At 44.3% G+C, this 22,032-nt stretch overlaps 2 protein-coding genes across 2 annotated transcripts; one reads left to right on the plus strand and one right to left on the minus strand.

Moving 5' to 3' along the window:
• The first annotated feature begins 134 nt into the window (after window positions 1-134).
• supt6h (SPT6 homolog, histone chaperone and transcription elongation factor) lies at window positions 135-13,805 on the plus strand. Its single transcript, XM_047606437.1, has 37 exons — window positions 135-279; window positions 1,319-1,429; window positions 1,507-1,674; window positions 2,483-2,556; window positions 2,658-2,838; window positions 2,932-3,013; window positions 3,122-3,377; window positions 3,468-3,569; window positions 3,697-3,810; window positions 3,951-4,040; window positions 4,222-4,364; window positions 4,536-4,681; window positions 4,780-4,887; window positions 4,979-5,259; window positions 5,353-5,507; window positions 5,951-6,146; window positions 6,266-6,405; window positions 6,524-6,641; window positions 6,725-6,801; window positions 6,892-7,027; window positions 7,674-7,811; window positions 7,988-8,155; window positions 8,255-8,382; window positions 8,487-8,694; window positions 8,784-8,931; window positions 9,059-9,201; window positions 9,298-9,438; window positions 10,239-10,434; window positions 10,573-10,718; window positions 10,840-10,932; window positions 11,040-11,153; window positions 11,286-11,410; window positions 11,730-11,842; window positions 11,924-12,001; window positions 12,096-12,274; window positions 12,436-12,722; window positions 12,907-13,805. The coding sequence occupies exons 2-37, from the start codon at window positions 1,330-1,332 to the stop codon at window positions 13,097-13,099; spliced, it is 5,265 nt and encodes a 1,754-aa protein (XP_047462393.1). The 5' UTR covers window positions 135-279; window positions 1,319-1,329; the 3' UTR covers window positions 13,100-13,805.
• Window positions 13,806-14,965: 1,160 nt separating this feature from the next.
• Window positions 14,966-21,825, minus strand: rab34b (RAB34, member RAS oncogene family b). Its single transcript, XM_047606438.1, has 11 exons — window positions 21,737-21,825; window positions 21,315-21,428; window positions 20,930-21,021; window positions 19,570-19,635; window positions 18,468-18,569; window positions 18,083-18,147; window positions 17,910-17,961; window positions 17,733-17,814; window positions 17,196-17,286; window positions 16,983-17,090; window positions 14,966-15,716 (listed from the first exon to the last, which is right to left on the minus strand). Exons 2-11 carry the CDS (start codon window positions 21,360-21,362, stop codon window positions 15,658-15,660), a joined length of 765 nt encoding a protein of 254 aa, XP_047462394.1. The 5' UTR covers window positions 21,363-21,428; window positions 21,737-21,825; the 3' UTR covers window positions 14,966-15,657.
• Between the last annotated feature and the right edge of the window lie 207 nt (window positions 21,826-22,032).

Here is a 22,032-nt window from a genome sequence, read left to right on the forward strand (position 1 = left end):
TAATATCCGATCATCTCTAACAACATTAACGGTGTTATGTTGTAGCGGGGTTGTGATAAAGTTGTTTATTGTTTTGTAAAATTAAGATGAGCCAGAAGGTGGCGCCACGTCGGTATTGAGGAGGTTGGAACTACTTCCCATCCTTACCGCATACCGGAATTGTCATCACGCCGCTAGTCCTCGGCCATTTTTTACAAGTGCAAGCTCCGAAACACAAAACACAACACAGAACAGTTATTGCTGTGATTATATTCGGAGCACACCACCGCACTCGGGCGTGTAAGTGTCCATCTTGGTTTTTACCGTGGTAATATACGTTGCCTGCCGCGTTGACGGAGCTAACGTTATCCTGATGCTCGCGGCTGTTGTTGTCGGTCCTGCTAATGTCAGGCTAACGCACTGAAACGCTAAAGCATTAACTAGCCGAGAATAGGACTGCGAAGTTGGCCTGGGGGCCTTGGTTTAATCCTCTAAAAACTGTAAATTTGGTGAAACTGTTTGTGTATTAAAAAGTAATTAATTATCATCCGTATCGTTGTTCACAGGAACGGCGATCGTCAAATACCGACTCTTTTGCCACAAGGTTGCTTGTTAGCATATGTGTAGCCTAGTGGTTGCTAACTACCACAGAAAATAACGTCAGCTAGACCCAGAATTCACACTTCATATGAATTTATGATATAACCAGCTAACGTAGTCGACCATCGGCTAGTCAGCTAGTTTAAAGATACCAGTTGATGCTGTTTTTTTTATCATTAGCTTGAAGATAACTCGACTGGTTGCTAACCCATGTTGTGTGTGTGTGTGTGTGTGTGTGTATGCGCATTGCGACATCGTTAGGTGTAGCGTTTTAAAGCTCGTCAGTTCAGATCAGGTTAGTTGTAACTACGGTAAATAACAACCAGTCACCAGTTCATTTATTAACACGGATCGCTGAGGTTTGTCAGTAACACAATACACACCGAACATTTCTGTAAGCGTTTTCTTCCTCCAAATTTAATGTGTGATACGTAAATATTACACATAATGCGCAATATGCTTAACTATTCAGGCCTTCATAGGTAATTACTTTTAGACAGGCAAAATCTCATCTTTTGCAGACAATTTTGCAATACAGTCTAGTGTTAATATTACCCCCAGTGACATTACATTCATCAGCTCCTGCAACAAAGTACTAAACTTTGTATGTGTATTACTTTCAGTGAAATATTATTTTTCAATCTTAAACTTTATTATAGGTGTAATTAAAGAAAATTATGACAGAAACCCGTAGAAGCTGACCTTAGTTTATTAATGGCAACTTTGCATGTGTCCCCAGGATCAGCAGTCATGTCTGACTTTATTGAGAGCGAGGCAGAGGAGTCGGAGGAGGAGTTTGAAGAGAAAGATCTAAAGCCCAAGAAGACGCAGAGGTTCATGGAGGAAGATGGTAAGATTTGAATTCGTTATCTCGGGGAATGAGTTTGGAGTTGTGTTCGGCACCGCTTAACTGCCTTTCCTCAACAGATGAAGAGGAAGAAGAGAACACAGAGGACCAGGACGAGCAAGGAAATTTACGCGGGCTAATCGATGATGGAGATGAGGAAGGGGAGGAGGAGGAAGAGGCTGGAAGAAGCGCAAGTGGAGGTGGGAGTGACTCGGAAGAAGAAGTGAAGCATCGTCGGAAAAAGCGCAGTAAGTTCATGGCATGGCCAATTTGCTTGAAGGGTGGCAGATATACATATAAACCATAGCTTAAATTTTTAATTGGAAAACGGTTAAGACAGAAACTGCATTTGTTGTTGCGTCTTTGTGTCGTTTACAGTTTATTATTTGAGTATGATGGATGGATGGATGGATGGATGGACAGATTGGCAGTGACCTGAAAACTAGGTACTAGGTTGTCTTAATGGGTAATTAATTAGTGTAATATAACATCAGAAAAAATTATTTTGTTATATTTCTTTCTTATTATTGATTTCCTATAATGCGGAGCCTAGTGTTGTCTGTAAAATCATATGGGTTGATTCATTCAGAATCTGTTTGCTCAATCAGTTGCTTGACAAATAGTCAAAATTAGAGTGCAGGAAAAAAAGATAATTTAGGAAGTAGTTTCTTGATCATAATCTTCCTTCAAGTTTTCCGATTGTAAAATTTCAACATAATTTGAATCTTGGCCACAATTTAATACCAATATAATCTAAAATCATTTACAAAGTTTCCAATGCCAGCAGGGCACAGTATGTACTTCTGGTATCTGTTAATCAGGTCAAACCGCAGGTTGCTTCCTCTGCTGCTGGCTCCATATGTTGCGGAGTCGCATGCAACCAAATGTTTGTTGTGTTTACCTGGACAGATGTTGGTTCTCGGCTGCTGTGGTGTATGATTTTCCTTCCTTTTTTCACATCTTTCTCATTATCAGAGAAAGTGAATGTGCATATTAAACAACTGGCAGGATGAGTTTTAAATTGTGTCTTCTGACTGAGACTGTTTGTCTATTCAGATTATGACGACTACCTGGATGATGATGATCTGGACCTTATTGAGGAAAACTTGGGTGTTAAAGTGAAAAGGAGGGTAAGAATTGTCTCTCATCTTTAATTTCATGCTATTCTTGGAAATTGAAAGTTTTAAGCGAGCTGTACTGACACCATACCTGTTTATTTTTTATTTAACAGAAGAAGAAATACGACCGTGTAAAAACACTGGATGATGACGAAGAGGACGATGATGAGAAGGACTTGATCGCTGACGAGATCTTCCACGGGGACGGTGACGGTGACTTGGAGGAAGGCGAGGCTGTTGACGAGCCCCTCCAACGCCCAGATGATGATGAAGAAGGAGAGGACGAGGAGTCAGGTTGGCTAGAGATTGTTATATCCATCGAAAGATGATAAAAGATTGGAAATGTAAACATTCTTTCAATTTCAAATTTTCAATTTTGTTCCACAGATATAGATGATTTTATTGTGGATGATGATGGCCAGCCCATCACCAAAAAGAGAGGGAAGAAGTTCTCCGGATACACAGACGCGTGAGTGTTACCACCAGTGCAAAATATAAATGTATAATCTGTTAACTATGCAACATGAAATGCAAATTTTAAGAATTTGCATTTTAATCTTGGTTTATCTTTCCACAGTGCCCTGCAGGAGGCCCAGGAGATTTTCGGTGGGGACTTCGACTTTGCCGACTTTGACGCAGACGCCTACGACCAAGGTGAGGAGGAGGAGGAGGATCAAGATGAAGAGAGTTGGGACCGTCCAAAGAAACAGACCAAGAGGAGACAGGGGAGGAAGAGCATCTTTGAGATCTATGAGCCCAGTGAGCTGGAGAGCAGTCACATGACGGACCAGGACAACGAGATCCGGTCTACAGACATGCCAGAGAGGTTCCAGGTGTGTAGACGTGTGTTTTCAGGTTAATGTATTTTAGACGTGTTTGTTATGTGTTTGCCTGATGTCCTCTTCCTCACCCTTGTCTCGTAGCTGCGATCCATCCCTGTTAAACCTGCAGAGGACGACGAGCTGGAAGAGGAAGCAGAGTGGATCTTCAGACATGGCTTCTCCACTCTTACTATCTCCATGCAGGTACAACCTCTTCCCATTTACCGAACGTACACAGTAAAATGCACAAATACCGAACGACACCTACGACTCTCATCACTAATACTGTATCATTACAAAAATGTATCTGCATTTTCTGTGCCATCATCAGGAGAGTACAGATTATCTAGACAGAGGAACAACTACAAACTTCAGCAGGAAAGGCCCGAGCACAATTGCCAAGATCAAAGAAGCTCTCAACTTCATGAGGAATCAACAGTTTGAGGTACAGTGAGCTCTCTTTCATCCTGCCTGCGTTTGATGTCAGGCCTTCACATCTTTGTCAGCATGTCTCATAAAGTGTGACGTTCTAAAAACGTCTTATGTTTCCGTCTTATGTTTTTTTTTTTTTTTTTTTTTTTACAGGTTCCATTCATAGCTTTCTACAGGAAAGAATATGTGGAGCCAGAGTTAAATATCAATGACTTGTGGAAAGTGTGGCAGTGGGATGAAAAGGTATTGTTTTCTTTTCCCCCCAAATTAGAAGAAATATCTTGCCACCTAATCTTTTAGTAATGGAATTTCCAATTAGTTAAACAACAGTTGGACTTCGCTCAGTCGTTTGCTTTCATCGTCTTATCGTACGAATGCAGCTTCAGCTTTCTTGAACTATAACGTTTCATCTTCCACCCACCAGTGGACCCAGCTGAAGACCAGGAAGCAGAACCTGACCCGCCTGTTTCAGAAGATGCAGTCCTATCAGTTCGAGCAAATCTCTGCTGACCCTGACAAACCATTGGCCGATGGAATCCGTCCTCTGGACACTGCTGATATGGAGAGGTATGTCTGGAAAAACCTGGAGGCGTAAGGCAGGGGGAAGAAAACGTGATTTTAATGAGCAAATAATAACCGGATGAAATTAACATATGCAAAAATTGTACGTTACCATAAACCATGCTATTCACTGATGTATTTTTATTGAGCACAAATCTATTCTCTTGTTTTGTAAAGGCTGAAAGATGTGCAGACTCTTGAAGAGCTGGGTGATGTGTACAATCACTTTTTGCTCTACTACGGTCGAGACATTCCCAAAATGCAGAATGCTGCCAAAGCCAGCAAGAAGAGGCTCAAGAAGATCAAAGAAGTGTCAGAGGATGGTGAGATGGACGTGTTTATTAGACGATCGTGGTCTGAAATTAAACCCTTACCGCTGTTTGCCTTGTTTTAACAAGCTGCCCCACGACTCCCACTTTAGGTGAAGAGGAGGAACTGGAGGTGGAAGAAGAAGAAGAACAGAAAGGACCAGACCTTAAGCTGGCATCTCGTAGGGATATGTACAGCATCTGTCAGAGTGTTGGACTGGGTTAGTCTCCTGTTCTACCTCGAGTACCTTAACCTCAGTGTTAAATTATCACTGCTGCATCATTTCTTTTTCTGTTTCTTCCTTCCCGCAGATGGCTTGGCCAAGAAGTTTGGATTAACTCCGGAACAGTTCGGTGAAAATCTGAGAGACAGTTACCAGCGTCACGAGACGGAGCAGTTCCCCGCCGAGCCCATAGAGCTGGCCAAGGATTACGTTTGCAGTCAGTTCTCCACTCCAGAGGCAGTGCTGGAAGGAACCAGGTACATGGTCGCCATGCAGATCGCTCGGGAGCCTTTGGTCAGACACGTTCTTCGACAGACCTTTCAGGAGAGGGCGAAGATCAACATCAAACCCACAAAGAAGGGCCGAAAGGTATGTGCACATTTATTGGCAGATAAGAAACATCTGATCCTTAAGAAAAGACACCTTTCTCATCGAGACTTGACGTTTGCTTATCTTCTGTAGGAGGTAGACGAGGCGCATTACGCCTACTCCTTTAAGTATCTTAAGAACAAGCCTGTCAAAGAACTGAACGGGGAACAGTTCTTGAAGATATGCCTGGCAGAGGACGAGGGCCTGCTTTCCATTGACATCTGTATAGACCTTATAGGGGTAAAAGGGTGAGTACATTTTTTTGATGGTGTTGGTTTCTTGAATGACTGGGAACATGTTTAACTCAAGGGACATCAAACAAGAAGTTTGCACGCCACATCAGCTCAGTTTTATTCAACTGGATGAGGGGAAAGCACACATATACAAAGTAAAACTTTTAAATGACTCACAGTTTTTCAGTTGATGTTCATTTCTTGGCCTTTGGACATTTATCAACCACTGGCTTTGATGTGACTAATTGTCCCATTTTTAGCATCTGTATAGAAACCTAGAGGAAAAAAAGAGTTGAGAAGTAGGATACGTCCCCCGAGTTTAATTTCTTTAAATTTTAAGTTGCAGTTTTTTTTTTTTTATCCACACCCTTGTCAGGAGAATATGCGGATTATGAATTATGACTCGTGATATTTATGCAGCTTCCTGCTTCTCTGCATTTTCCTCTTCTTCTGCTCAGGTATGCTGGGGACCAGACGTACTTTGACGAGATCAAACAGTTCTACTACAGGGATGAGTTCAGTCACCAGGTGCAGGAGTGGAACAGGCAGCGAACTTTGGCCATAGAGAGGTCTCTCAATCAGTTCCTCTACCCTCAGATGGCCAAGGAACTCAAGAGCAAACTTATTGCAGAGGCCAAAGAGAGCATTGTCAGGGTGAGTTGATGACGAGCATTAATCAACACAGCACAAATCCTCAAATATTTAGTTTAATTGTTGTTTTTTTAACCAGAGAAATCATTATGAACTCTTTGGTTTCCTTTTGCTTTTTAAAGTCCTGCTGTCGCCGGCTGTACAACTGGCTCAAGGTGGCTCCTTATCGGCCAGATCAGCAGGTTGAGGAAGATGATGATCTGATGGATGAGAGCCAGGGAAAAGGCATTCGGGTGTTGGGTGTAGCCTATGCACCAAGCAGGTATGTTCCCCCACAGAACTTTTATCCTCCGGATCTATCATTAGCTTGAGTTAAAAACGTAAGAATGAAGGAGGTGCAAACTTCAGATGCATTGTTTCTAATAACTTTTGTCTGACAGAGATACACCGGTTTTCTGCGCTCTGATCAACGGGGAAGGAGAGGTCGTGGATTTCCTGCGTCTGCCCTACTTCATGAAGAGGAGGAATGCCTTCAGGGAGGATGAGAGAGAGAAGAAGGTACACGCTGGGAACATAACTATACTCCGTTACTACGTTATGTCGATGTTTGAGACGTTTACTCACGTTTGTGTCCTCTGCAGGCCCATGACATTGAAAACCTCAAGAAGTTCCTGTCCGGCAAGAAACCCCACGTGGTAGCTGTCGCTGGAGAAAACCGGTCAGTCACTGAGTTCTTTGTGTGTTTGCTGGAAGATATTTACTTGTTGGAGTTGGTATTGAGATGTTAAAAAAAACTTTCTGTGTGCAGAGATGCACAAATGATTATGGAGGACATCAAGAGGACTATCAGCGAGCTCGAGCAGGAGTCCTCTCTGCCCGCCGTGGGAGTGGAACTTGTTGACAATGAGCTGGCCACGCTCTACATGAACAGCAAGAAGTCTGAGGTAAAGAAAAAAAAATGTCAACTGTCGTAGAATTAGACTAGACTTAAGGGAGACACAGGGGAAATGAATTGATCAAAGTAGCTAAATTGTTACAGAAAGATGAGCTGTTATACAGCAGGATGGAGTAGGGAATAAAATAAGTTCTGTCGCAGCAGAGCTGAATCAGTCTACTGGACAATGAGCTCCTCTGACCCTCTTATATTTGGTGAAGAGGATGGGATGGATTGTCCATCATGGAGAGCAATTTATCCAGCGTCCTTCTGTCCCTCACTCAGACAAATGACTCCAAATCCCTACCGATCACATGTCCAGCCACTCGGATCAGTTTGTTGATCCTACTCCCCCAACAAACCACAGCAAAGAACAGGGCGCTCGCTACAACAGACTGGTAGAAAGACTCTAGTAATTCACTGCACACATTGAAAGACCTGAGCTTCCTCAGAAAGTAGAGTCTGCTCAGACCCTTCTTGTCCACATCATCACTGCTGTGGACATTTACGATGTGGACTCCCAGGTACTTGTAGCTGTCCACCACTTCCACCTCCAGGCCCTGGATGGTGATGGTCTCCACTGGTGTCCTCGTCCTGCTTCCTCCCACTGTTTTGCTGCTCACTTTCTCCTGACCACCTGCTTTCTCTCTGTGAAGGTGGATTTTCGGGATTATCCTCCATTGCTGCGTCAGGCCGTGTCAATAGCCAGGAAGATCCAGGATCCCCTGGTGGAGTACGCTCAGGTCTGCAGCACTGACGAGGACATTCTCTGCCTCAAGCTGCACCCCCTGCAGGTGAGAGGTTGAAGACACGTATTTGTGTTTCTGCCCAGTTGGTTAGATGCATCAAGCATAAGATCTGTTACTTCTGCCACGTGATTGTTATTAAAATTAAACTTGATGATGTAAAGTGCTTCATAAAGCTCATCTTTTAAATCCACTGCTGTGATTTTCTTCGACTTCTTTCTCAGGAGCATGTGGTGAAGGAGGATTTGCTTAATGCTCTTTATTGTGAGTTCATCAACCGCGTCAATGAGGTCGGAGTGGATGTAAACAGGGGCATTGCTCATCCTCACACCCAGAGCCTGGTCCAATACGTCTGTGGTTTGGGCCCGAGGAAGGGCTCCCACCTTCTCAAGGTATGGATTTGTGTTGTTGATAGAAAGCGTATCTGTGTTACTACATCAGATTAGTAAATAACTCACCGGCTGATCTTACAACCGCTTTGTTTTGAGCAGATTCTGAAACAGAACAACACTCGTCTGGAAAACAGAACGCAGCTCGTCACAATGTGTCACATGGGGCCGAAAGTTTTCATCAACTGTGCCGGTTTCATCAAGATCGACACTGCGTCACTTGGGGACAGGTCGGTAGCGCGTTCAGACGTCATCTTTTCCAGAATACAAAGCTGTGATCTGCAATTTAGCGTAACGTTAAACCAACTTTATCATTTTTTTTTTCTCCTCGCAGTACGGACTCCTACATCGAGGTGCTGGACGGTTCTCGCGTTCACCCCGAGACGTACGAGTGGGCGCGCAAGATGGCTGTGGACGCCCTCGAGTATGATGAGTCGGCAGAAGATGCCAACCCGGCCGGAGCTCTGGAGGAGATCTTGGAAAACCCAGAACGTCTCAAGGATCTGGACCTGGATGCCTTCGCTGAAGAGCTCGAAAGACAGGTCAGTGTGTTGTTTTTTCAGCTGGACAACAAAATGTTCCTTACGTTTCACAGCCACTCATCTTTTCCTTCCTTCTTTTGTGCATGCAGGGTTATGGCAACAAGGGAATTACTCTGTACGACATCCGCGCAGAGCTCAGCTGCAGGTACAAAGACCTCCGAGTTCCCTACAGAGTTCCCAACACTGAGGAGGTCTTCAATCTGCTCACCAAGGAAACTCCAGAGACCTTTTATATCGGTAATAACGCGGCACTTCTCAGTGATGACTCACATGTGTTGTAGTTTTGTATATAAAGCAATTAACTCATTCCTAACCGGCAGCGTTCAGCCGGTTCACTTATTGAAATGTGTTGCCTTTCCTCCAGGTAAGCTCATCACCAGCATAGTGACTGGCATCGCTCACCGGCGGCCTCAGGGGGAGAGCTACGATCAGGCCATCCGTAACGATTCCACCGGCCTGTGGCAGTGTCCCTTCTGCCAGCAGGACAACTTCCCTGAGCTGAGCGAGGTACCAGACATACCAGACCTGAGATTTCATCTTCTGCTTAGCTTAGTCGTTTTATTTATTAATTCATTGCTTCTTGTTTCTGTGCCTTTGCTTTAGGTGTGGAATCACTTTGACAGCGGCTCATGTCCGGGTCAGGCCATTGGAGTGCGGAGCAGGTTAGATAACGGCGTCCAGGGCTTCATTCCCACCAAGTTCCTTAGTGACAAAGTGGTCAAACACCCTGAGGAGAGGGTCAAGGTGAGACGCTGTTGGTTGTCGTCACTAGCTGGGTTCACGTGGAGACTTTTCCTCATTCCGTTTGAAGGTTTCAGGTCAGCTGTTTACATGTGACGTGATCTTTTCCAATCTGATGTTTACATGCACCACTACTTTTAATTGGAACGGCCAATATACAGACGTGTGACTTGTACAGATTGATGAAAAAGTCACGTTTTTATTTTTATTTTGCAATGGTGGTTGGCAAACAACTTTCAGGTGCATTACCACCACCTTCTGAAATAGAGTGTGGATCTGGATCATCTAAATCCTATAAAATAATCCCATGACTGATCTCTCTTCTAATCAGCACAGTAGTTGCTATTGTTCTTAGACTTTTATTCCTAAAGCAACAGCTTGATTCCACTTTTGTGTTGTCTTTTGTGTTAGCCTTACAGTAGTCGGTCTTCAAGGTTTTCCAGTGGTTCTGAATTTGTTCCACCTTTTTAAACAGTTCAATATTCAAATGATTCACCGTTTACATGACTTTTGATCGGTTCAGGAAAAGGAATATTCTACCCCTGTGAACCTAAATGAAACTTCATTCGGTTTGAGCCTGTATGTTCAGGTGAAGGTGTTTATATGGAGCGTTTTCAGTCGGTTTGGGCTTCTAACTGATTGTAGTATATATCGCTGTGCATGTCTGGATATATGTAAACCCAGCTACTGTCTGTTAAACCTGCAAAATAAAATCTTTTTGTATTTTCTTTGTCTGTCCTTCCTGTGTCTTTCTCTTCTGGCGCTCGTGTAATTCTTGTTTGTTCCTCCCCCTCCTCCTCCAGGTGGGAATGACAGTTCACTGCCGCATCATGAAAATCGACATTGAGAAATTCAGCGTCGACCTCACGTGCCGCACCTCAGACCTGATGGACAAGGCCAACGAGTGGAAGCTGCCCAAGGACAGCTACTACGACTTTGACACCGAGTCTGAAGACCAGAAGCAGGAGGAGGAGCTCAAAAAGAAACAGCAGCGAACACGTCAGTATAACGACGCAACTAGGAGTGAATTAAAATGAAGCTGCTCTCCTTTGGGGGAATTATCCCTTCATGAAATTTGAATTAACGTTCAAATTCAAATATTTATTTACTTATTCTGGAGTGTCTCTGTCTCCTTAGCGTATATAAAGCGTGTGATCGCCCACCCCAACTTCCACAACATCAGTTTCAACCAGGCAGAGAAGATGATGGAGACCTTGGACCAGGGAGATCTGATCATCAGACCCAGCAGCAAAGGAGAAAATCACCTCACGGTCACATGGAAGGTGAGAAACGACCAGACTAAGTTAAGATGTGACATTTAAAGCAAACATGTCATTAAATATGAATGAGAATCGTTTGATAGGCGCAACGTGTTCAGGTCTAATGCTGAGTCTCGTCTTCTAGGTGGCTGACGGCATCTATCAACACGTGGATGTGAGAGAAGAAGGCAAAGAGAACGCGTTCAGCTTAGGGCACACTCTCTGGATCAATAATGAAGTAAGTCGTTCCTTCTCTCCTCTGTTTTGCTATTATCACACGCTTCATAATCAAACGAACAGAAAATGTAATGCGGCCTTTTAAAGAGCGCGTCTGATTCTTTGCAGGAATTTGAAGATCTGGATGAAATCACCGCTCGGTACATTCAGCCGATGGCGTCGTTCGCCCGAGATCTGCTGGGACACAAGTACTTCCAGGAGTGTAACGGAGGCAGCAAGGAGGTATCCGTTTTATTTCTCTGTCCTCTTTACTGTGTTATTCTCACTGTGGGAAAACGCAACTCAAGAACTCTGTTGCTTGTTTACGCCATGAGCTGCTCCACTCACGCCTCCTTTTCTCTTGTTCTCTGACAGAAAATGGAGGAGACGTTGCTCAGGGTAAAGAGAGAGAAGCCTACTTTCATACCCTACTTTATATCTGCTTGTAAAGACCTGCCAGGGAAATTCATACTGGGCTACCAGCCTCGAGGAAAACCACGGTGAGTAGGAAAGATCAAAGGGGGCTCAGCTTGCGGTAAAATCAGCAGATGAAGCCATTCATTGTTGAAAATACTCACAAATCAGAGCGACATATGGTGACAGGCAACAGTCCGCAGCTACTACCAAGGCTCATGTTAGCAAATTTGATACTTCATGAGTCAAGTCACACTTTCTGCTCCAGCTTTTTCACGACACTACTTATACACACTCCCACACAACAGCTCCACTGCCAAGACATGTTTTATTCCTGTTTTTTTTTTTTTTAGGTACGTATAAAATAAAACCTAATCAGTTTTGTTGCTTCGATTTTTCCCTCAGAATCGAGTACGTGACCATCACCCCGGACGGTTTCCGCTACCGCTCACAGATATTTCCAACAGTTAACGGACTATTCCGTTGGTTTAAGGACCATTATCAAGAGCCCGTGCCAGGTATTAAATCATTACACATTGTAGTGTGTGTTACGTGTGTGTGTGTGTCACGATTATTTAACTTGTTCTCCCCCGCCGAAGGCATCACACCTAGCAACAGCAGCCGAACGAGGACGCCTGCCTCCCTGAACGCCACCCCGGCAAACATCAACATCGCAGGTGAGTCCCGCTCTCGCTTCCACACAAACAAACACACGCTGAGTTATAGTACGTTTTCACTAATCTCTAATGTATTCCTTTCCCTCCTGCCAAGACCTGACGCGAGCTGTCAGCGCCCTCCCACGCAACATGACTTCTCAGATGTTCAATGCCATCGCCGCGGTCACGGGCCAGGGCCAGAACCCCAACACCACCCCTGCACAGTGGGGCTCCAGCCAGTACGGCTACGGCGGCAGCACGGGAGGAGGAGGGGGGAGCTCGTCTGCTTATCACGTAAGGGCGGTTTTTAAAAAGTTGGCGACGCCGCCGACTCCTTAAATAGAGGCCTCGCATTAATTCTTTATAGGCTGCAGGTGTCCACTTGCACCAGCTGATATGTAGCTAACATCCAAGTGTGTGTTCCGTATTCGATATCAATTCCCCCTCCTTTGCAGGTGTTCGCTACGCCTCAGCAGCCCATAGCGACGCCCATAGCGACGCCCATGATGACGCCCAGCTACTCCTACACCACGCCGAGCCAGCAGGCCCTGGGCACGCCGCAGTACCCCGGCTCCACGCCCCAGTCCTCGCACTCGCACGCACACGGAGGCCACCCGCACGGAGGCCACATGCAGCACCACGGCCACCACAGCAGCCACCACGGCAGCCACCACGGCCACTCGTCGAGCACGCCGTCGTCTTCCACCTCGTCCCGAGGGCGCACGCCACAACAGCAGCCAAAGTGAGTGCAAGAGGGGAAATTTGTCCTGATTTAAATTACGTCCGCTGCCCCTGAAGTGGCGCAATACGCAGTAATGTCTGTTTTTTGCCACTAGGTGGTGCTAAAGTTACAGTCTCCATCATGTAAAATATAAGTCGTTTCCTACGCTGTCGAATAAAACCCTTCTGTCCTCCCCCCTCTGCAGGCCCAGCGGCAGCAACGCCTCCGCAGTGGACTGGGGCAAGATGGCCGAGCAGTGGCTGAAGGAGAAAGAGGCGGAAGGCCGGAAGAAAGCCCAGAGGATGACGCCGCGGCCGTCGCCCAGCCCCATGATCGAGAGCACGCCCATGTCCATCGCCGGAGACGCCACACCGCTGCTGGATGAAATGGACCGATAGGGCACAGAGGGGGGGGGGGGTCGTTACACCCCCCCCGTACATGACTTCATCCATTGTACTGCTCCGTCATCTGGATAACCCTTTTTCTGTCCCGCAACCCATCAGCCCCTCCCTCCTCCCAACAACTAAGTTAAGCCCACTCCATCCAGCTGATGTTCATTCACCCCCCCCCACCCCCCCACCCCCCATATTGTAGCTGATGTTCATTCATACCTCTCTCCCCCCCTCCCTGCTCATATTGTAGCTACAGTAAACATCCTGGTATCATGGCTCAAATCAACCCTTTTTCTCCTGTCTGCCCATCTCACACCAAATGTTTTAAATACTCACCTCGAGCCGCTCTGCTCTGGCTCCGTAGTATTTTGTGCAGTCAGATTAACACTCTACATTAGACCAAGAAAGTCAGTACAATGAGAGAGAGAGAAAAAAAAGTATCTGATGGCCATTTTCACGTAGGATATGGACCTACACAGACACTGACAGGCGAGCTGTCCTGCTATCTTTACTTTTGGCGATTGGTTTTGAGTTTGATCCGTGAATGGTTCCGACAGAGGGGAAACGGTCCGCCCTCTCTCCCGTCGTGGTTGGTGGCGTTTCGCCAGCGGTTGCCAAAAAGAGCGCTTTGCCAAGCCAATCAGGAAAATTTAATTTTGTATGGAATGCGTCAGAATGAATAAAGACAGTTTTTTTTTTCTTTCTGTTTGAACCTTAAGACTCTTCACATCTGTCAGTAAACACACCTGTGACTGCAGACTTTCAGAGAGAGGGGGGGGGATTTAAGAAGCATCGAGTTACTGCTGACCGCCTCTTCCACGTGCTGTATTATGACCGGCTGACTATGTATTTCGGCTCCTGTAGATAGCCTCTAATGTATTGCTGACTCTACGACTCTGTGCCGCGTGGACGGTGCGCGGCGTTAGAAACGGTGGCTGTTTTTTTCCACGGCGTCGTGTGTTTGCGAGGCGGCGCGTTAGTGCGTTTTAACCCACGCTGTTGATTTTAGCAACGATATCTGACGGCGTGTTTTTTTTTTTTTTCTTTTTGAGAACCTCGCTGTGCAGCAAACATCCACGACAGCCTGTCGGAGGCTCGTTTTTATATTAAGTTTACTCATATTTCAACTCCTTGTATTTTAAATGTTTGTGATCATTTCACTTCTGCCACTTCGTAGGATGTGTCCTCCTGCAGCGCTGCTGTGATTCAGCCTGAAACAGTGTCGCTCTTCCCACAGAGTATCAGAGTATAAAAACTGGATTTTTTTTTTTTCACACCTAATATTAAAATGTGTCAGTTAATCTCTTTTGGGTTTTTTTGTTTTGTTCTTATCGCAACACTATCAACAGAACTGACTCCTCCTCCTCCTCATGTTTATACCCCCTAACCCTGTATAATACTCTGAACTGCACGCGGTAATATAAGTGGAATGAATATACTATTAAAAAAACATTTTGTGATCGTCCTGTGGCCGTTGTGAGGCCGCTTCCGCTTCCCTCTAAACTCGTGCGTTCAGTTTCTCCATTTTGTGCCACGGTACAAACAAGCAGCACTGGTGTTTGACTAATGGTGTGCTTCATTTTTGCAAAGTGTCATGGGCCCATAACGGCGTGCGCATCGTTTTAAAAATAATTATGGTTTTTCCCCCGAGTACACGTTGTGGGTTTGACACCTCGTGCCAGGTCAATAAGACGTTGCCGCCGTCGGAGCCGGTGACCGGGGGAGAAATGATGTCTGTGGCGCTGTGGACGGCCTTTTCTACCTGTGATCCCTTTAATAAAAGTGTTCATAGAAAACTGTCTTTTGTTGGAGCTTATTTGGCAGTCAGAAGTAAAGGGACGGTGGTAATAAAAGTTGTCACAAACCGTAAAATAAAGAGTATATACTGCAGATTTTTATTGTATAAAATTGATCAGTTTTATTCATCCAAAATGAAATGAAAAACAAAAAAAAACTGAATTGGGTAGCTCCCAAAACGGCTGCATTTAACACGAGACGCCGCGTGGTCCCATGAGGACACGTCTTCCTCCTGTCTGGCTCGCTGAGGGAATCGGTTCGTCATAGATATAAACTATCTGCTTGTTTCCCCCAGCGGGGGAAAACAATCCCTCCATTTTCTAGCTCGTGAGAAACCTTATGTCAGAGGATGGAGATGCATTAGGGGTATGACCGCGGTCACTGGGGCCGGCGTACGCATCCGATTAGCAGCGCAGAGACACATGACATGAGGCCGGTGAGAAAAACCACAAGAAGAATGCAGTCGGGTTTGGATGTTTCCGTCAGTAACAGGATAAAAAAACGCTGCTTCGGACGCACATTTATGAAGGGAAAAAAGATGTGGTGGAGAATAATCTTGTTGCTGCCGTGGTTGGCAGTAAACATTCCTGACTCTAATTCATTATGCCCAACCTGCAACTTGGGATTGGTGCAAATTGCTTCTCAGGCCATGTGCTGAATGCTACAAATACAACTTCACTGTTGGCTGAAGCCGCACTGAGTTTTCCTGTTGCATGTGTGTGTGTTAGTGTTCGAGTTATATTATCCAGGCAGCCGTGTGTCTGGTCTCAGCAACAGTTGGATTTCCTTTTGGGTTTGTGGTCTGCTTCTGTGCTGTCTGTGATCCCTGCGTTAACAAGAAAAAGAAGAAACTCCTTTTAGATGTTTGGTATTCAGATGGACAACATGAATTAAGTTGTATTTTATCGTCACCACTCAGGGTCTCTATTAATCCTGCAAATAAAACATTTTTTTTCGGTTACAGAAATTGAATGAAAAAGTAAGTGCATCCTACATTTATGACACTCTAAGATCTGGAAGATAATTATCAGGGGTTGTCATCAGGTACTTTTTTCCACCCAACATTTTGAAATAATGTTGGAAAAAAAACAAAAACAAACTCAACCAAGAGCAGACTGCCACAAAAATAAGTCTCTTTACCACACCACAGGTTTATATATTCGACCTGCCTGACAGGTGTGACCGGAAAAAGCCTTGGCTGTCCAAAAAACAAAAACAACAACAAAAAGCACAGTGTGTCAGTGAACACACCACAGCATGGTGGCTGCTGACAATTTTATGGTTTGGGGTCACTTCACTGCCTCTGGGTGGCTTAAAATGTGAAATGATCTGTTGTTGAACCAGAATGGACCTTTCAAGAGATGGATCAAAAAAAAAGAATTGAAGGGTTAGGGAAAGACCTGGTCGAGACTCAGGTCCAAATCGCATAGAAACATCCTCATTTCTTTCTTTATGTCATCGTAGGTTTTTTTCCAGGTGCTCCAACTTCCTCTCACCAGGCAAAGTGTTAGGTTGATCTGTGACTATAAATGAGCTGCAGGTGTGTGTGAGAGTGTAAATGGTTTAGTTTTTTGTGTTAGACATGTGGAAGACAGAGAAATGAAACAAAAAAGCGCCATTTTTTATATTTTGCAACCGGACGTTGCCGTTTTCAAAGTAAGAGCACGTCTAACGACGGTACTGTGGTTCTGCCCAAATATATCTGACTATTCGGGGTTTTTGTATATAAAATTTTTGTTGTTCCATTTATTAGTTTTAAAATTTGTATTTTATTTCATTTTAATTTTTGAATTTTAAAATGAAAATCAAATAACCACTATTTTTTTTCCTGTTGTTTTTTAATGTCCTTTTTTGAATGGAAAACCCAATGACCAAAAATTTATGGACCATGAAGCAAAATAGAAAAATAACCTTACGGTTGTGTTCAACTCTACTTTTAGGCGTGTTTCAGAGAAGTTCTGTTAAAAAATTACATATTTTTCACATGACTCTGAGACTCTCAATGGACCCACACCACGTAAACTTTATCTTAACAAGCAGAAAGCTGAAAAAGTCATGCAGCCGCTGAGTTACAGAGCATTAACCGACTCACTGATTATGTCTCCGACGCGCCTCGACCCGCTTTTCTCAAGCTCAGACAAAACGTTGGCTTCAAAAGTCAGAGAAGCGACACGGAAGAAGAAATCCCTGATTCCGTCTCCTGGGACAAGCAAGAGACAAAACGCAGAGCTCAATGAGAAACAAAAGAACAGATAAAACAGCCAGTGAAAAACATGCGGTCGATGACTGTGCGCTTATCTCCCACCTGACTTGGAAGACACGGCCCAGTACTCGGCTTTGATTTCCTCAGAGAGTCTGATGGCTTCTTGTTCAACCTGAGCCAGCTGATCAGGAGACTGAGGAGAGAGATGGAACCACAAACTAGAAGTTAGAATAAAAGTAAACTGTTCAGAGCTGAAATGACCAGTCGATTAATCGATTAGTTCGATCAACAGGAAGTCCCCCAGCAGCTGTTTGACTAATAACAACAGAAGTGATCAAATAAGAATTTATTTTCACACCCTTTATGAAGTTTTATACATATAATCCACTGATTATTTTCCCAGTTAACATGGAAAAATAAAAAAAATCACAATTTTCTAGTCAAATTTGTTTTGTTTAACAGACCAAAACTCCAAAGATGAGAAAAAAGAAAAGCAGCAAATCCTCAAAATCTCTCCTCAGACTTTTTTTTGCTGTATTTATTTCTGTCCTTCAACTAATCAACTAGAATAAACATTTCAGCTCTCTCTCTCTCTCTCTCTCTCTCAACCGCCTGTAAATTTTCATGAATTTCACCCACGCTCAGGTCCTTCTTGGTGCCGACGAGGAACAGCAAAACGCTGGACGGGTCGTTTTCCTTCATTGCGTCCTCCAGCCACTGCCTACACAAACACACCCACGTGCAGAATCGTAAAGAACTTTTAATGGCGTTTTAATGGAGTAATGGTGCACGGTAATGGCGTAGACTGTTTCTTACCTGGCGTGCGCTAATGAGCTTGTGCTGCTCAAGTCAAACACCACTATAATGGCTGGAGGAACGTAAAGACAACAACAGGTTTGAACTGAAGTAAAACCAATAAGATGGAGGCATAATTTTCGATTGGAAGTAAGAGGCGTAGTAATAAATCACAGAGGATTTGAGGAGTTCACCTTGTGCTCCTCTATAGTAGGTGGAAGCGATGCACTTGAACCTCTCCTGACCTGCTGTGTCCCACCTGAAACAAACAGACCAGTCAGACTGCACAGGATATTACCGTGACATTGTATTAATCCTATATGTGCACTTACGTAACCATAGTTTTAGTCATTTTTATCCCCACTCAACAGTCTAAATAACAAGAACATCAGATTATCTGGAGGATGCTGCACCGCTTCACGCGGTTACGACATTACCTTTGGTCTTGTTGTTCAGGACTTTTAACTTCATCATGTCGATGTGTTGCATAAAACAGATATTGTAAATGTGCCTGGCCCTGGTGACGCTGGGTGTTCAGTGAAGCGGATGCGTCCTGGGCTGAGGCTCTGAAGTACTCACAGCTGTAAACTGAAGGGGACGCCGAGCACCTCGAAGCGCTCCATCTCAAAGTCCACCCCTATGGTCGCCTTGTAGTTCTTGTCAAACGCACCCTTACAGAACCTTTCGGGAACCGGGACAAAGGTTACGCAGACAAAGGGGCCACATTAGAGCAGGAAGTCTCAGTTAGTTTAGTTAAGGCGGTTAGGGTCTAAAAGCTCATGACATGTCGGAGGATAATACTGAGCATAAACTGATTCCACCGTGTCCTAAAATAACCCACCTAAACTCAGTTAAACTCTTAATATCAATGAATAGGAAAACATGCACAGGTGGACCATGTGCGTTTCTATGTGTGACTAAAATCAGGCTTTTATGTGTCCCACATTTGTTAGATTATCCTACAGTCACATGTTTCAAAGTAAATGAAGGTTTTTTTTTTGTAGCGGGAAAGTTTTCAGAGATTGAAAAGGAACTGGCCTCACATGACACATTTTAATCTGATATTGGATTGTGTAATATTTTCCTCTTTTGGCGCTATATCTTCTACTTGAAGCTCGGTTCAGGTTCAACCATAAGCCATATTACTAAGATGTGAACATGCACTGATCAGGTCGATCAGCCATAACATTATGACCACCTTGCTAATATTGTGTAGGTTGAACTTGTGCCTCCAAAACAGTTGTGACTCATTGGAGAATGAGGGTGACCTGTTGTGTTGGCTAACAGGATGTTGTTAGTGGGGGGCCTTTGGGTCCTTTGGGTTGAGAGGAGGGGCCTCTGTGGGGAGGGGCCTCTGTGGATCATCCCACAGACACTTGATCAGTTTGGGATCTAGTGAATTTGGAGGCCAGGTCAACACCTTGTGCTGTTTGTCATGTTTTTTGAGCTGCTGGGGACAGCTGTTTCCACCAAGGAGTGTCCCTGCTATGGGGTGGGGGTGTCTGGTCTGGTCTAGGTGGGTATTACATGTCTCAGTAACATCCACACGAATACAAGGTCCAAATATTTCCCAACAGAACATTGTATTGTCACAAGGTGGTCGATGTTATTCACCTCTCCCGTCAGTGGTCTTAATGTATTGGCGTATTAGAGTCTCTTATTATTTATGACTCCTTCTCACCTGCTGATCAGACACGTTTTCCCAACTGCGACGTCACCCACCACGATGACCTTGGCGATATTAAGGCTGGAAACAGAAAGTAAATACTGTCACGTCATTAAAGTTAAACACACAAAAACATGAAGAATGATGCACAGTTGTTGACATGATGCTGCAGAAAGTAAATGGTGAACAAATAAGCCTTTTAATGGACAACTTAAAGAACATTATGTTGTGCCTGAGGCATTGTTTGCACTCTTTTGTATTGTCTGCATAAGTTTGCACAAGTCGTGCTTTATGCGCAGTCCCTTATGTTGTCCCTGTGTCATCGTAGAGCTAACGTCTCCTCTCGTCTCACTATACTGCATCTACTACACTGTACTGAAATTACAATAAAACCTCCTTATCTTTATTACGTAATCAGGGCTGTTTCAAGACACTCTGGGGGCCCCGGGCAAGAGGCACCTCGGGGGCCCCATTAGGGAGACTCCCAATGTGTCTGAGGGGGTTTCAAGTTGTGTCATTGATCACCGACCGAATGTCAGCAGTCCCCACTAGCAATCAGCCACTAGAAGACGGCCCCATTAGTGTCTATAGGGGTTCCATCATTGTCACTGGCAGTTCGGTAATTGGCTAGTTTGCCTGTCCGCTTGTGGCGGCCCTGTACGTAATGATCAAACGTATCACTTATTTAATTAGTTCTTATTAAACCCTGTGTTTGCATTTGAAAAGAAAGACTAAATGCAGAGCTGCTAATAGCTCGGTTTTGTTTTAAAGTCTTAAAAATCACCTTTTAAAAGTCACAACTGACCGCCCTGTGGTTCCTTACTAACAACAAATGCTCAACAGCAAGGATCCTTCCAACAAACTAACACTGCTGTCCATCAGTAAATAAAAAGTGCACCACACCTTAACACTGGGTTATACTGTACAGTCTGTAATAAACATGGGTATTGTAATTTGTTTTGAGCCTTGAGCTCAAACTTGTATTAATCTACAGCTAAATACAAACAAATGAAGAGATTACTACTGTTACTACTATTGTCACTGAAGCTGCTGTTGCCCATAAAGTTGGAATAATTTTGTTTTCAGACACGCTGCTCTCTTTATTCCTGATTATTTAAAAAGTCACAATCATTTTACGAGTATTTGTTATTTTTTACCAGTTTCTCAGCTTCAGTTCTCAGCACTAATACAGAGACACGTTACCAGGCTCATCTCTGAGCAGACCACAGGATACAAGGCTGTCAGCTGACACACACAACATGGCTTGATCTCGATGACCCCAGCACAACAAATTCACTTATTCTGAACCCACATCCCAGTGTTTAGTAGCAGGATGAGACGCGGTGCGTTATGACTCAGCGTAACGTTGTCTTACCTCTCGGTGCCTTTCTTCTGAACCTGACACAGGGCCTTCACCTCCGGGTGGAAGCCATCTTTGGTGTGTAGCGCTGCATTTGGACTGAAACACTGTGAAGAAAGAAGGAAAACGGTCAGGAACGAATAGAAAGAGACAAACCAAACATCTACACAATGATTTCAGTCGAGTGGTGAAACTTTCCCAGCTCGCAGAGGCATTTAGAAAGTTTATAGTCATCTATTTTCAGAGGAGTAAACACTGACCCTAAATACCTCATCCTCAATAGTAACACTGTTAGTTGTAATTGCATTACAGTGTGTGTGTGTGTGTGTGTGTGTGTGTGTGTGTGTGTGTGTGTGTGTGAGTCTGCATGTGTGTGCGCAAGAGAGAGAGATTCACTAACCTTTGGGAGGTGAGTTATGACCCGGTCCTTCTTCACAGGTGGCAACATGCTGCTGCAGAGGATCAGTGCACGCACACACACACACACACATGCACACCTTCAAGCTGCCACGATCTCTACAAACAAACACATTCACATCAAGATGACACACAGCTTGTTCTTTTTTTTTTTTTTTTTAATCTCTCAGAAGGAAACTATTTCTGCCTTTAAAGTTTGTCAGAAATGTTCAAAAGTTACTCAGGATTCAACTGGATTAGATGAAGCAAATGTGTTGTTTTCTTGATGCAGCATTAGCCCCAAAACTAACGAGTCTCAGCGGCCACTTTTTTTTTCAGAGTGACGGATGGAGCAGGATTAAACTTCAAGTTGAACAAAACACTGAAGATACAAACTGGCTGCATGAGGATATTTAACAACTTTACCTGCAGAAACAAGTGCGCGTGGAGATGTGATGTGTTACCCGCAGCAAAGGAGACTGGTCCAGGACAAAACGACGCTCCAAGTGATGAAGTCTGGAGGCTCCACACTGACAGCAGACACACAAACTGGTAATTAATAGACTCCTGACCTAAAGTCATGGGTGCAGGCAAGTTAAACAGCGCCACTCTGAGGCCATGGCCTGTTCTATCACTAATTTCTAGCTTTAGTTATGTATTGCCATCTTTTTTTGAATGAATGTATTTTTGATTCAAGTATTCTTCTATTTACCATTTTATTG

This window comes from Mugil cephalus, chromosome 15 (assembly GCF_022458985.1).
Source record: "Mugil cephalus isolate CIBA_MC_2020 chromosome 15, CIBA_Mcephalus_1.1, whole genome shotgun sequence".
In the NCBI taxonomy this organism is placed as follows: domain Eukaryota; kingdom Metazoa; phylum Chordata; class Actinopteri; order Mugiliformes; family Mugilidae; genus Mugil; species Mugil cephalus.